Source organism: Vipera ursinii, assembly GCF_947247035.1.
Source record: "Vipera ursinii genome assembly, chromosome: 2".
NCBI classification, from domain to species: domain Eukaryota; kingdom Metazoa; phylum Chordata; class Lepidosauria; order Squamata; family Viperidae; genus Vipera; species Vipera ursinii.
The window spans coordinates 26428308-26443158 of record NC_139513.1 but is presented as its reverse complement, the minus strand read 5'-3'; the positions used below and the strand labels follow the sequence as shown (position 1 = coordinate 26443158).

Here is a 14851-nt window from a genome sequence, read left to right as displayed (position 1 = left end):
GTCACAACGGCACTGAAAAAGAATGACTCATGACCGGTTTTTACACTTCTGAACATGGCAGCATCCCCATGATTATGGGATTAAAATTCAGGCACTTGGCAACTGGCATGTATTTATGACAATTGCAGTGTCCCAGGGTCATCGGATCACCATTTGTAACCTTCCCAGCAAGCTTCAGGCAAGCAAAGTCAATGAGGGAAGCCAGATTCACTTACTGACTGCATGATTCACTTAACAACTGCAGTGATTTGTTTAATAACTGTGACAAAAAGGTCATAAAAGGGGGCAAAACTCACTTAACTTTCTGGCTTAGCAATGGAAATTTTGGGCTCAATTGTGGTAAGTCCTTGACTTACAACCACTATTGGGATTAGAACAGGGGTCTTCAAACTTGGCCCTTTTATGACTTGTGGACTTCAACTCCCAGAATTCCTCAGCCAGGCTAGCTGAGGAAGTCTGGGAGTTGAAGTCCACAAGTCATAAAAGGGCCAAGTTTGAAGACCTCTGGGTTAGAACTTCTTCTACAAAGTGACATGGTTGCTAAAGGAATCATGCCTGATTTTACGACCTTTTTGGACACAGTCATTAAGGGAATCTGGCTTCTCCTGTTGACTTTGCTTGTTGGGAAGCCTCTTGGAAAGGTCACAAAGGGCAATCATGTGACCCTGGGATGCTGGAACCATCATAAATGAATGCTGGTTGCCCAGCACCCAAATACTCTTTATGTGACCATGAGGAAAGCTGCAAAGGTTTTAAGCATAAGGATCTGTTGTAAGTCACTTTTTCAGTGCCTTCATGACTTCAAACAGTTGTTAAAAGAATGGTTGTAAGTCAAAGGCTACCTGTACGGTTAAAAAAAATAAGTCACTAGAAATCTGATCCTCCATGAATTTGTGATGGTGGTGGCCATCACCGCCTCTTATAGTCGCCTATTCCATAGCTTATATTCCATAGCAACTTTGTCAAGAAGGATTTCCTTCTGTTCATCCTGAATCTGCCCACACTATCTCCAGCAGGGCCCCAGATTCTTACATTTTATCAGAGGAAGGAAGAAAAACTTCCCTGTTTACCCAAGGCATGATTTTATATACCACATCACATTTGTCCCCGCCCACTTTTAATTCTAGGTCCAAATACTGTCACCTTTTCAGGGTGAAGCTATTTGTGCTCTCTCTGTTCAAAGGTCAGGAATGGAGACCCAGATGGTGCCAGAGACCCCATAAACAGCAAGACACTTACTTGTAAGTCCCCATCCAAAGGATAAACCCATGTCCTAGCCATGCTGCTGATCTTTTTTTAGAAACTTCCACAAATGCCACTTCCCCCCCCCCCAACTAAAATAGCATGATGTCGACTGGCAGGTTTTCAACCATTGCCTTCTGCAGTTAGTTGACAGCCGTGATTATTCCTATGCTTTGCAAAAAATCACTACTGCAGATTAAATTACTGTTAAATTCACACCTAAAACAGCCCACTGAAGAGCTGGCGATTCTGTCTAGTCCATCTGTATTAAATTTTAGGCAGTCATGGTGGAGAGAGCTTCATAGGCTCCTTTACAAAAAAAAGAAAGCATCAGTTTTAGAAGAACAAAATGGCAAAAGGAGTAATGAAGGAATGGTGGGTTGTTGCTGTGAAGAGAGAAACATGGCCTCATTTTCAAGGACTTTAAGGACAATTCAGGGTCTCTACTCAAATTCTAGATGAAAAACAGTCCTCATTCAATAGCACATTAAGAGAACATTAAACTAAATGAGATCCTGTGGTCTTCAAAGACATTTGCGAAGAAGCACATCCCATTAAAAGCACAGCTCTTGCTTCTGAATAATTAGCAATAGCACTTAGACTTATACACCACTTCATAGTGGTTTACAGCCCTTTCTAAGTGGTTCACAGAGTCAGCATTTTGCCCCCAACAATCTAGGTCCTCATTTTCCCAACTTCGGAAGGATGGAAGGCTAAGTCAACCTTGAGCCGGTCAGGATCGAACTGCTGGCAGTGGGCAGAGTTAGCCTGCAATACTGCATTCTAACCACTGCGTCACCACAGTTCTTTACTATTTCGGATTTGATTGAACAGAATTGGCACCAAACGATCCAGGATGCCACCCTGGATCTTCAGGTCATGTGCAACATTCATCGCGTACTTCTAGCCTACTTAGAATCCACTTGCAATCATCTGAATAAAAGTAGGCATAGCCAGGCCCAAGAGAGTGTTAGGAAATTTGGGCAACCTGCACCACAATCCTAATTTTCTTTTTTAATATTTTCAACAGATTTTGTTGGCACTGCGGTAAGTTCTCTGTGTTGGTGTTGGCCTCACCGACGTCTGGTGTTTGCTAGCTGTGTTTCTAGGAGCCTATTCTAGTTTTGTCTTGTCCTTGTTCATTAGTATGTAATTGTGTTAGGAGGATATTGTGTTGTAGTTGATCAAATCCCTTTGGGGGAGGAAGAGGATTGGGGTGCAGAGAGAGGAAATGTACGTACCCACATTTATGTTATCAAGCACTCTTGTCTACCTCATTCCTCTTTTTGGGGAAAAGTTTTGTTACATATATAGGAACATTCATCTTTATTCAACCAATCCTGGGTCTATAAATACAATAAATGGGGTCTTCATGGAGCCATTCCCCGATCCCAATGCTTCCTCCTGAGATAATTCTCAAAATTATGGCCAGCCTAATGTCTTCAGAATATGGAGGAGGTCATGTTTTGGTCATTGTTTCTTTCCTTGGGCATGCTTACAGAAAAATCTCCTACACAATAACAGTCCTGAATATTTCATTTATATCATCCTCAAGAGCCTTGAGTTGGTGTTCTTCTGTCCTCCTTGGCTAAGAATCTCTGACTCATAGAACATCTTGGTCACTTCTCCTCTGCCAAGGCTGAGTGTCAAATCTACTCTGCTATTAACCCCTCACTCTCCTCCTGAGAGATCAGGAGAAAACCAGCCAAGAAACAAAGCAACTCATCCAGCCTGCTAAGGGACCATTTGCTTGCCAAACTACTCCAATATTTGGTTATTATGCTTGGGAAAAATTAGGAGGATAATACAGTCATTTTTTTAGATTTCTCAATGAGGACCCTTAGAGTTCTTTAATAGCTTTCTGGTCCCTGTGGTGTACCCATGGAATAAATCCACGTTCTCCAGCCTGGTCCTCAAGATTTAAAACCTCTCCAGCCAACCCACCGCACAATATTCACAGATTCTGTAGTGTGTTGCAAAGATCATCCTGTATGTTGCATGCATAATTATAAATAATTAACCAGAGCACAGAGAGTCCTTTCTGCAGGATGCAGTACAGTTAGTCCTCAACTTACAGCAGTTCATTTAGCGACCGTTCCAAGTTGCATCACTTATGACTTATGACCATTTTTCACACTTATGACCAATGCAGCATCCCCACGGTCATGTGATCAAAACTCAGACGCTGGGCAGCTGACTCATATTTAGGACGGTTGCAGTGTCCCGGGGTCATGTGATCACCTTTTGCAACCTTTTGGCAGGCAAAGCGAGTGGAGAAGCCAGATTCATCTCACGCCCATGTTAATAACTTAACAACTGCAGTGATTCACCTAACAACTGTGGCGAGAAATGTCATAAAATGGGGGCAAAATTCACTTAACAAACTTCTTGCTTAGCAACAGAAATTTTGGGCTCCGTCGTGGCCATAAGCCAAGGACTACCTGTACCCTTCTTTCATCCGAGTGGGAGTGCTCAGAGAGATAATAATAAAGGACTCCAGGACAGGAGAGCTTCCTAGTCTGAATGGGTGGGAATGCAACATCAACCTGCAGCTAAGATTGCAGGAAGAGACTCGTTTTCAAGGCCCGAGAGGCAGTTTCCCCTTCCTTGTGATTGGAGTTTACAGTCTCCAGGGCCATGCATAGTCAATGAATCTGATTGCAGGCACAGAATAACATTATTAATTTCAGTTTCGTTAAAAAGAAGAGAATGAACTCACACATACGATAGCTTCTGGAAGTCTTACCAATTCCTTTGCCAGCAGTGGCCGTAGGAGTCTGTATTATCTTTGGTCTTATGAAGCAATAAGTTGCACCTTTATGTGTGTGTGTGTGAGAGAGAGAGAGAGAGTGAGAGAGAAAAATTCATCCCAATGTCCAATCAGGGAATGTGCATATATGTTGTATGCATGTGCATGTGTCCATCTGTGATGGTCTATTCAGGAATGATGCTTATGGGCCACTTCTGTATTTCTGTTTCCCCTCACGTTGCAACCGTACATGTACATGTACACTGAGAAGCATAGAGTGGCTGCATACTCTCTGCTCTGGGTCATGTGACAGGAAGGAGGAGAGCTTACAATGGAGGCATCAATAACAGCCACAAGCCACAGACCAATTGCGTCTCCCATAGGGGTACATGGGGCAGGGGGTTTGCTGGATTTTTTTCCCTCAAACCCTGTCAGGATCCAACCCATTTTTTTAACTTGTCTTGCTTCTTCTTTCACATGTTTGTTTTGAGAGAGTTAGTCTGCTGGTGGACAGAGAAACCACTTCTCTTTGCATAATTTGCTTTCCAAAATCCTGCTGGGACACAAAGAGTAACAGCCCCAGCACCCCAAATAATAAACTTGAAAGGCCCAATGAAAAGAAAAACTGAAAACAGGGGTCCTCAAACTTGGCCCTTTTATGACTTGTGGACTTCAACTCCCAGAATTCCTCAGCCAGGCACTCTGGCTGAGGAATTCTGGGAGTTGAAGTCCACAAGTCATAAAAGGGCAACGTTTTGAAGACCCCTGCCTTAAAGCAAGAGAGGACTATAGTTCCAGCTTCCTGTCCCCTTTGTATAATGGCCAGAAGGAAAACCTCACAAACTTTGCATATATTTTTTTTTAATTTACACACTGCGGTACCACAATGTTTGAAATCCGGCAATTAGGGTTAGGTTATGATAGATTTGTGATCCCTGCTTTTCCTTACCTCTGTGCAGTTTATACACACTGAACTGCCCGCCACCCAACACAATTGTGCAGTTTTGCAGGAAGCTTTTTTTTTTTACTGACGCATGTTTTCTTCTTCACAGAGGATATAATGTAGAAGAGGCAGGAAGCCCCTTTCACTGGTACCTGGACTCTCATCCTTTCCTCCTCATCTCCCTCATGGCCTTTCTTTTGCGGCTGCCAACCAGGGGGGGGAACCCTGCCCCACTCCACGGTGTCCGAATTCGCTGATCTCACCTGCGTGCCCTTTTCCAGAGACATGGTCATCTCTCACGATCTGCCAGCTTTGACTCGTATTCCCTCTGCTGATTGGCTTCCCCAACCTGCCTTTCCTGCTTCTGAGGGAAGGAAACGTGCACATTCCAACTGTATGCTCAAAAAAAAAAAAAAGGAACAACGTCCCTGGGATTTTTAATACTTCCTTTTCAAGAGTTCCTCCTTTCTGGGAGAAGCATCCAGCAGGTTCCTCAAGGCCATCCTCCTCCTCACGATGCCAGACCTGGTGCCAAGACGTTGCTGCTGTCGCTGCTGCTGCTGCTGTTGTCACAAACTACCAGGGCATCTCTTTGCCGCATCCGTTCCCTTTTTTAACTTTCTGCCCCCCCCCTCTTTGCTCATCCTTGCGGCCGTTCAATATCATGCCGTGCTCAAGGCTGGCCCATTTGATACTTTTAGGTGTACATGAAATTGTCTCTGAACAGGGTACGGTGAGCCCAGGTCTCTTTCTCCCAGGGGATTCCAGCCACCAGAACTTTTGAGTTTCAAATCATTCTGCCCAGGTAATACAGCCGCACCTTGATGTCTACAAGACAGAGTGGGGGGTGGGTGGGGGGTGGAATAGAGAGAGGTCTGATCCGCTGGTACTCCTCTGCTCACTATGGGGCCCTCTCCAGTGTCAGCCTGCAAGACGAGTTCTTGGACACTGAATGTAATTCTTGGCTACAACCATGCTGGACATATGAAAGAAGCCAAAGATTGGGCTAAGGTGAGGGATGTCACCTGTTGGCATCTGGCTGGCTAGGATGGCAGCTCAGGTGTGAGGCTCGTGCCAAATGCTGCTTCTCTCAAACCTGTGGTGCTTCATCCCTCTGAGTAAGAGCAACATGGGGGCCTGGGCGACCATGAGTGAAGAGAGGAAATGGGCTATGCTGTGGGGCCAGCTATGCCTCTGGGCTGGGCTGGGCTGGGCTGAGCATTCGAAGAGACAAAAGTGAGCTAAGAAACTGACTCCTCCGCCCCAAAATCCAGCCACCACCCCTTCTCACAGTCCCAACAGTATCATTGAAGAACTAAGACAGAACTGTACCGTCCTAAATGTTTCAACAGTTGTGCCTCTCCCCAGGCAGCAGGGTAGCCGCTAATCCCTCACAATCCCTCTGTATTCTGAGAGACTTCCTCAGAAGAAGCCATTTTGTCCCAGATTAGTGGACCTAGTTTGTTCCCATACGAACTAGGCCTCAAGCCACTTATCAGAGAGATTTCCAGAGTAGGAGTATGATCCAAGTTGGAGTCATAGAGACACGTGCAATTTTTGCCTGTCAAGCCCCTCTTGCTCACACTTCCCGGCAGCATATAGTGTATTGATACTCTAAAGATAATATGACCATGAAACAAGCAATAGTAATCTTGACAATGGTTCCAAGAAGAGCTTTTTTTTCACAGCCAAGACAACCAAGGGTCTAAAGAGTGCCAAAAGCTCTAGAAGCAGGTACTTAGAATCATAGGGCTGAAAGGGACCTCAGAGGTCTTCTAGTCCAACCCCCTGCAGGAGACCTTATACCATCCCAGTCAAATGGTTGTCCAGAAGGCAGAGAGGAGAGAGGGAGAAGAAAAGAAGTTTGGGTCACAAAACAACAACAGCAGCAGAAGGGAATGCAGAGATGAGCTAAGAATTTCTGGTGTCAGGGGCACAATAGCCTAATAGCACCCCCATGGCTGTCAAAGTCACATAGCAGAGCATTTGCTTTCCTTTCTGCTGTGTTGGTGGGATGTCCAGCCCTGTTACTGACCAAGCTGACCCTGAGCAAGTGGAATGATGTTCCCAGGTGAGAAGCTTGCTTAGAACTTGGTTGTACTAGAGTCAAGTGCACAAAGGAACCTGTGAGATGGGGGTGGGATGTGTGTGCAAAGGGGTCTCTGTGTGTGCATCATTACAGATTTTGAAGACACAAAAAGAAGCCATGGCAGATCTCTGGCCACTATTAATAGCAAGATTAGGTGGGTATTTGAATCAAGATGGTGACATCTGAAGGGGGGTTGGTCTTGATGAGTTCTCTCCCAAGTTGCTACTTTTTTCTTTCCAGAAAGAAAAGTTCCCGACCACTGGGTAAATAACTTCAGGAAAGTGGTTTTCATCAGGGAAAAGACACTGGATTAAAAAGTTATCTCCCTGCCTTTCTGCCCAGCATTAGGTTTCTGACCGGATTCACACAAAGCATTGCTTTTAACTGTTAAGTACCGCAATTAAGAGCATGTCTAGCTTTACCCTGCGGGTAAAACAGTAAAGTGTGATAAACCATAACCAAATGGAGGAGATTTACAGACATGACTGTAGCCTGGTCATATTATTGTTTCTGCCAAAGCATAACACAGTGAGGTTACCAAGAAGCTGTCCATGAATGTGACTGCCGCTACTTGATAACCAGCCATCAAGTATTGTGATGGAATTTGTAGGTTCACTGAAGTCTGGGGGGGGGGAGACTCTTTTTTGGAGTATACCTTCCTCTCCAAATCCCCAGCCAGATTCCAAGATGAGAGGAAAGATGAGCAAGGAAAGCCAAAACGTGGGAAGTCAATTCAAAAGTCATTCATTCAAAGCTAACTGATCAAAGGCCGGTAAAATGCGATGAAGTGTATATCTTAAGAGTTGAAGCCCATAGCAACATTCAGCTGGATTAATTGGTGGACTTACACACACACACACACACACACACACACACACACGGTTGTGCCAGCTTACCATATCTCTCAGTGTATTGTAGTACACATTGCCATTCGACCCAGCTGTTGCCACGAGAACATCAAGTCCATGACCTCAAATTATTTAGCTGCACTGGCCTCAGTTCTCCTTGAATAAGGGAATCATTGCCAAGAGGAAAAGAAAAAAAAACAACCTTTAAATAAACCAGATTAAAGGCTTTTCTCCCTTGCGGGGCCCTGACACGCATATTCTGTTGTATTCACAGATCTCAGCTCCCACTTTCTTATTATTTATTCTAGAAAAAAAGATAAATACCTTAGTAAAGGCTTTAGCGGTTGGGAACAAGGAAGCGGCTTTATTCTGCAACTCCACAAGCTGCAAGGCTATTTAGCATTGTGTGAACCATCAGAAAAAGATGATCCTGCACTGGGTTGGGAGGGGGGGGCAGGAGGATGGGGGAGGGAGAGGGGGAGGGAGAAGAAGGAAAGACGTGGTGCACATGAAGGTATGTTCTACGGCATGTGCTGCAGAAATGGCATTGCTATTAATGGAAATGGGTAGATGGGTGGAGAAAGAAAATACAGTAGCTGTAATATATATCTGTATTTTAGTACCAAAAAAAAGTTTGATACAGTATTTCACAAAACTTTAACCGGAAAACATAAAATTCAAGTTGGATTGAATCGGACCAGAATCTGATCAGATCAAGATCATTTTGCCTTCTCCTCTGGGAGTGGAAAACCTTGATACATTTTGTGCACTGAGCAGATGGATTGACAAGGATAACTTAGAATAGGGTATTTTTGTGCCTACGTGTGCACACACACACACACATGAAAATGCATGTAAATGCACATCTTAGAAACTGCAACGGGACGAGCATGAATAGTGAATGCTGATCAAATCTGCAACCTTGATTGGAGCGATTAGTACTCCAGTCTTGATACGTAGAGGAATGCTCTAAAAAGTAACAGAAATAAAATTCAACACAGAGTCCTTTGGAAACAAAAAATCCAAACCCATCGGTATAGATTGGGAGATACCACGCTTAATAATGATACTTGGAAGGAAAAAATCTCGGAAGTAGCAATTTGATACGATGATATGAGCCAACATTGTGATGAGGTTGCCTAAAGAAGCAATTTCAGATAAAATCAATCACACATAACGCCCGAATCATGCAAAATAACTGTCAACTGTTTACAGGTCATTCCGCACTTACTAGCTTTTGTTTGGTGACCATTCTTTCCAAGTTCCAACCACACTGAAAAATGTAGATTACATTAAATGTAACTGGTCCTTGCACTGATGATCCACTTATAACACCCCTGAGGTTATTGGATTGTGATCTTGGCACTTGGTAACCTGCTTGCACTTGCGACAGTGTCCTGCAGCCATGTCATCCCCATTTGCAACCTTCTCAGCTGGCTTCCAACAGGCAAAGCCAGTGGAGAAGCCTACAGGAAGATCACAAGTGATTTCTCACTTAACGACCGTGGCAAAAAAAAAAAGGTTGCAAAATCTGGTGCATTCAAGTGATGCCGCACCGAACAACCGCACTACTCAACAACAAATTTCCTGATACTAACTGTGATTGTAAATCAAGGACTATCTGTATTCTACTTTAGTCAGACCTCATCTTGAGTTCTGTGTTCCGGTTCTGGGCATAGTAGTATAGCGTTACCCACCTCGACAGCCGCCAAAGCACAGGCCCTCCTAACCCTCCCCCTGTAGTCCCACTCAACGGCTGAGCTCTCAAGGCCTTGACAGAATGTCCAGTTTCAGCATGGAGAGATGGCAAGGTCTCATTGTCAGAGGGAGGTTTGCAGCAGGGGTAGGCAACCTTGGCTCTTTTATGATTCATGGACTTCAACTCCCAGCTGGCTCAGGAATTCTGGGAGTTGAAGTCCACGAGTCATAAAAGAGCCAAGGTTGCCTACCCCTGGTTTGCAGGAACAAAGGTGACTGACCCCTAACCACGGCAGTCAGTGCGCAACAGTATTTTACAGCCTCAGGCAGTCGTAGCAATAATAGTCAATAGTCCATTAGCAGTCGTTTGAGAAAACAAGAGAGGGGTGTGTGGAAAGAACTCCCCGGCTCCAAGCAGCACCAGAAACCACGAGTGGAGATAATCAGCACCCTGCGGTCACCGCTCACTCTGCCAGGGCAACTCCCCACAATGGTTACAGCATGCACAGGTGGTAGTGATCAACATTTGGATGGCCGCTGGTCTCCGAAATGGTAACAGCTCGCCTTCCCTTCTGTCAGGACCCATGTCCCAGGTCTCTATGCCAAATCCCCCCCCCTTTTTTTTCCTTTCTAGTTAAAACCTTGGTTCAGCATCCCAGGCAACTTCCTCACTCTCACTCTCTCTCTTCCCCTTGCTGGGGATATCCCCTTGCAAAAGAAAGCAATAAAACTCCACTCTCTCTTTCTCTCTTCCTCCCCTTCCCACTACTCCAAAGGAGAGGAATCACCTACAACTCCAATCCAGCTTCACCTGGTCTCTCCTCAACAGCGACAACCACCACCACCCCACCACCCTTTCTCCTTCTCCTTTTCTTCCCTTCCCCCAATCTACACTCACACCTCTCACCGGCCAGGCTCCCGCAAAGCCTTTCAGTCAGTCCATTACAGTAGTTTATGAAAGATCCCTAGACATTGGATCGTGTTCAGAGAAGAGGACTAATGAGAGGATTAGAAGTGAAGTCATAGAAAGAGATCACTTGAGGGCTCCTTAGCTTTGAGCAAAGATGGCTGAGGGGAATATGAGAGCAGTGTCTTCTTCAAATATCTGAAAGAATATTTGCATAAAATGAGGGTGGGATCTGCTCTCCAGAGTGTAGAACACCGATGGATTTAAGTCCGTGGTGGCGAACCTATGGCACGAGTGTCACAGGTGGCACACAGAGCCCTCTCTGTGAGCACGCGCACCGTTGCCCCAGTCCTAGGCATTCAGCTGTGTTTCATAAAACCTTTTCACTTTAGGCCTTCACCGCCGTGTGCAAAAAAAAAAAAGGTTCAATCAATCCGTCAAATTTCAACTTCTCGCAGGGAAAAAAAAGATCTCGCAAAGTTGGGATCGATTGAACTTTTTAGTCCCACCCAGTCTGCCTTTACCACTGCAGCCATGCCCACTCAATGGGCCATGCCCACTCAATGGGCCATGCCCACCCAATGGGCCATGCCCACCCGGCACCCGACAATACATAAGTGGTTTTGGGTTGCAGTTTGGGCACTCGGTTTCTAAAAGGTTCGCCATCACTGATCTAAGTTGAAGGCAGTTTCCAGTTGAATACTAGGGAAAAAATTAGAAAAAAAAATATCAAAAGTAAAAACAAAGCAACTTAATTCCTCAGAGAGGGGGTAGGGTCCCTTCTATTATTGTCTTCCAGCATAGGCTGGAGAATTAGTTAATGCTTTAATATGGATTTCATCTTGAGAACAGATTGGACCCAACAGTCCCTTTCAACTCCAGAACTGCATGAAATAAACATGTTCTTGATCACAGGTTGAAATACTCTCTTTGAAAAGGCACGGCCAAGAATATTCCATACACAGCTACCGCACAAGGAGGACTCAACCGGTTCATTCTGCTGTAGGTAAGTGTCTCTACCTTCAGCACCTAGTCCACAACTTTAGACTTTGCCGTCATTAAACTTGTGGCTATGCATTAAACAGGCAAGCAGATGCCCCCAGCCTAGTGGGTTGCTTCACTTCCAAATGATTCTGCACAGAAAATTCATTCATGCGGTAACGATGAGATGCTGTGAATTACAATTAAGGCAGGGATTCCAAGAAGAAGCAGCCATATGCCTCAGTTCTTCACAAGTTTTATTAGCCTGATGAAACCACCATGATGAATGAGAAGTGAAAGGCTATGCCTGCAATACATATGCATATATTACGCATAACATCTTCCTGCGAGTGGAACTCAAATCCTGAGGAGAACATTTGTTAGAGGTAAGCTGCTAGTATGGCTTCTGGAAGGGAATTCTTGCCTCAATAACTTACTTTTTAAAAGTGTCAAAAATATTGAAATAGGAGGGATCTGGTAAACACTCTGTAACACAATCCTAAAGCCCAAGTTTTATTCCAAGTCCTTTGCCTCTCCACAAACCCCATGCAGCTCAGGCAATCATACAGTAAGAAACCTTATTTCAAGGACTGTCAACTAGATAAAGAACAGAAAGCAAAGAATAAGAATTAACAGATCTCAAAACTCAGATATATACGAAGGGACCCCCTAAAGGAGGTAAATTAGAACTTGTGCTTTTTGACATTACAACAGGGGTGTCAAACTCAATTTCACTGAGGGCCGCATCTGCATTGCGGTTGCCCTCAGGGGGCTGGGTGGGTGTGGCCTGGGTGGGTGTGGCCTACTGGGTGGGCGTGGCCAAAGTGTGTATGGCCTACTGGGTGGGCGTGGCCAGCTCTACATCGTTCGCATCAAGGGTGCCTATGGGGGCCTGGGCAGGAGTGGGACAGATCTGGGGGTCTCTGACAGGAGGAGGGTCTCTGGGCCAGGGCCAAGGCAGTGGGGGCCGTTCCCTCACTGTTTCCAGGATGGCTTCACGGGCCACATGAAACCACTTCATGGGCCGGATCCAGCCCCCGGGCCTTGTGTTTGACATGTCTGCTCTAGAGTATATAATCTGGAGTAGGATATGTGAGATTTGCTGAATCATCTTACTTAGAGTGGTTTAAAAAACACTGGAAAACTGTGAAGGCTTTTTAAAAATGGAAATATGGATATTGACAGAGCAAATGTGTCTCAGGGTACACAAGTGAAAAGCGCAAACAAATCTAACTTCCTATGCAAATTGATGAGATTGAATTAGCAGTGGTGAATCAGGAAAGTATCTCAATGGATGACAGATTCTGAATGCCCATGTCTAGGCAACAGTTGGGCTTGGACAGCACTTTGATGGAGATCTGCAAAAAAAATGCCAAGAGTACCAAGGTTGAAAAAAAACAAGAGAAAATAAATCCTATACAGCTGCCAAAAAATATTCATGGATGCATGCATGACATCAATAACAGCCAAGCTCAAATTGAAGGAAATCACTGTTTAACAAGAACGTTCTTAGATCAAGGTGGACAGTCCAATGAAAATATTAAAGATCCCAGCATGCTCAGCTCTTCAAAAAGATACCACAAATTCCTTATCACACAACCTATAGAATCAGAAGCAGAATTGTCACTTTAATAATGCTCTTGTAAGGCATTTAGGATTCTGACTGATCCATCTCAAAAATGTATGGCTGCCCATGCAACCAGTGTATACAACTCAGTATTACCTATGAGGTAGTTGATTGTACTTGTAGCCTGTCTACAGGCTTCCCAAGCCTTGACTGCTAAATTGAAATTGAAATTTGGAAATTTAAAGCCTGCAAATCCATATCCCGAGGAACAAGGTGACCTTTAATAAAGATGAGACCGTAACAATGGCACAGGTGCAGAAAAGAGGGGTGGGGGCAGAATTAACAGGAGGCGTGATTCGTTGCATTCAATAAGCAACAGTACCCTCACAAGAGGTTTTCTCTTGTAATTATACACAAGTAGGCATGGAAATAATTATTAATGCAACTTTCTAAAAGCAAGTGAGTTGGCTCACAACCTGCCTGAAGAATATGGAAGTTGCACTCCCATCAGACGTGAGCCTTATGGAGTTTATAGTTTATAGTTTATAGTTTATTTGATTTATATACCGCCCTTCTCCTTGGTGGGACTCAGGGCGGTTCACAGGGCATACATAAGAAACACTATACAAAAATTAAAAAGAATTAAATCCATGCCCAATTAAAAACAGAAGTACAGATTAAAAACAATTAAAAGCCCATAATCCCCCAAACTGACAAATCTTCTCAGTATGAGAATTTTAGTGCGCAAAGGCCACAGCCAGCGTAATTCCCTGGTGCTACATGGTGACCTGCAGAAAGAAGAGGTAGACTGAGGGACACCAAACTCTACACCATCAATTCAGCATTCAGGCCAACAGTTCCAAACGTTCTCCATGCTAGACATGTATACACAAGCATATGCAAAAACCAAGGTGTTTAAAATAAGGTATGTAGTAGACTAGCCTCATCAGGAAAAAAGCTTTGTTGTAACCTGCACCTCTCTCAGAGATACATGTCTCTAATCTGGAGGGATGCAGTGTCAACTCATTGACATGTGCAGAACGCTCTGCTGCTGTTGGTCATGTCTGGTCTCTTCTTCCTAAAATGCAGGGGAACAATAAGCCACTTCCCTAAACGTCCCAGCATGGATTTCTCTCTGGATTACTTTTTAGATCACCCAGCCTCTGCTTCCATCAAAAATCATCCCCCTTTGGTTACTCATTACCTCCTATTCTCAGGGATGCTTCTGCCACCGTTCACCATGGTGACTCGGTGCTACACCTTGAGCCGGTGCCTGCCACTGGCTTTCTCCCGCTGTCTCTATAGCAACCCTGTCAGCGTAACTATGGAGATAGTTGATCATGATGCTGCCGGTGCCAAGGGCACATACTAGTGGCAAGCGCAGGGCAGCAGGTGTATTGAATATGCTCAACACTTCGCTCTCCTGCAGAGGCACAGAGGAGGAACGCAAAGCAGCTGAATGCTGGAACCAAGGCAGAAGGTCCAGTTACAAGTATGTTAGGAGGAGAATGGTATCACCGCAGGCAAGGGGAAGGCTGGCAGGTGAACCAAGCCAAACTTCACTGAAGATGAGTAAGGGGGAATTACAAGAAAAATCCCTCCTTCCCACTGCAGTAGCCTCTCTTTACTGAGCCATCCTCCAGAGTATCTCTTACCTCACTCCAGTTCTCTCCACCCACCCAGTCCTCACATGATAACTTCTAAGGAAGCTTAGTGATCCTTGGGCTGTGGGGTGGTTTTTTTTTGGTTTTTTTTAAGAGAGGATGCCTCTTTAAAGATCCTTCTTTCAAAAAAACCCCCCTTTTTTGTATTCCTTCCAACTTCGGG

General features: G+C 44.7%; 1 protein-coding gene across 1 annotated transcript in view; it reads left to right on the top strand.

Annotated features, from left to right (window-relative positions):
* Positions 1–14396, top strand: part of LHFPL4 (LHFPL tetraspan subfamily member 4) — a gene marked incomplete at both ends in the record, with an annotated part of 75074 nt that extends 60678 nt beyond the window's left edge. The window contains one exon of the mRNA XM_083353332.1: positions 14242–14396. Coding sequence (XP_083209458.1) covers positions 14242–14396 — 155 coding nt within the window. The remainder of the gene's footprint in view (positions 1–14241) is intronic.
* Between the last annotated feature and the right edge of the window lie 455 nt (positions 14397–14851).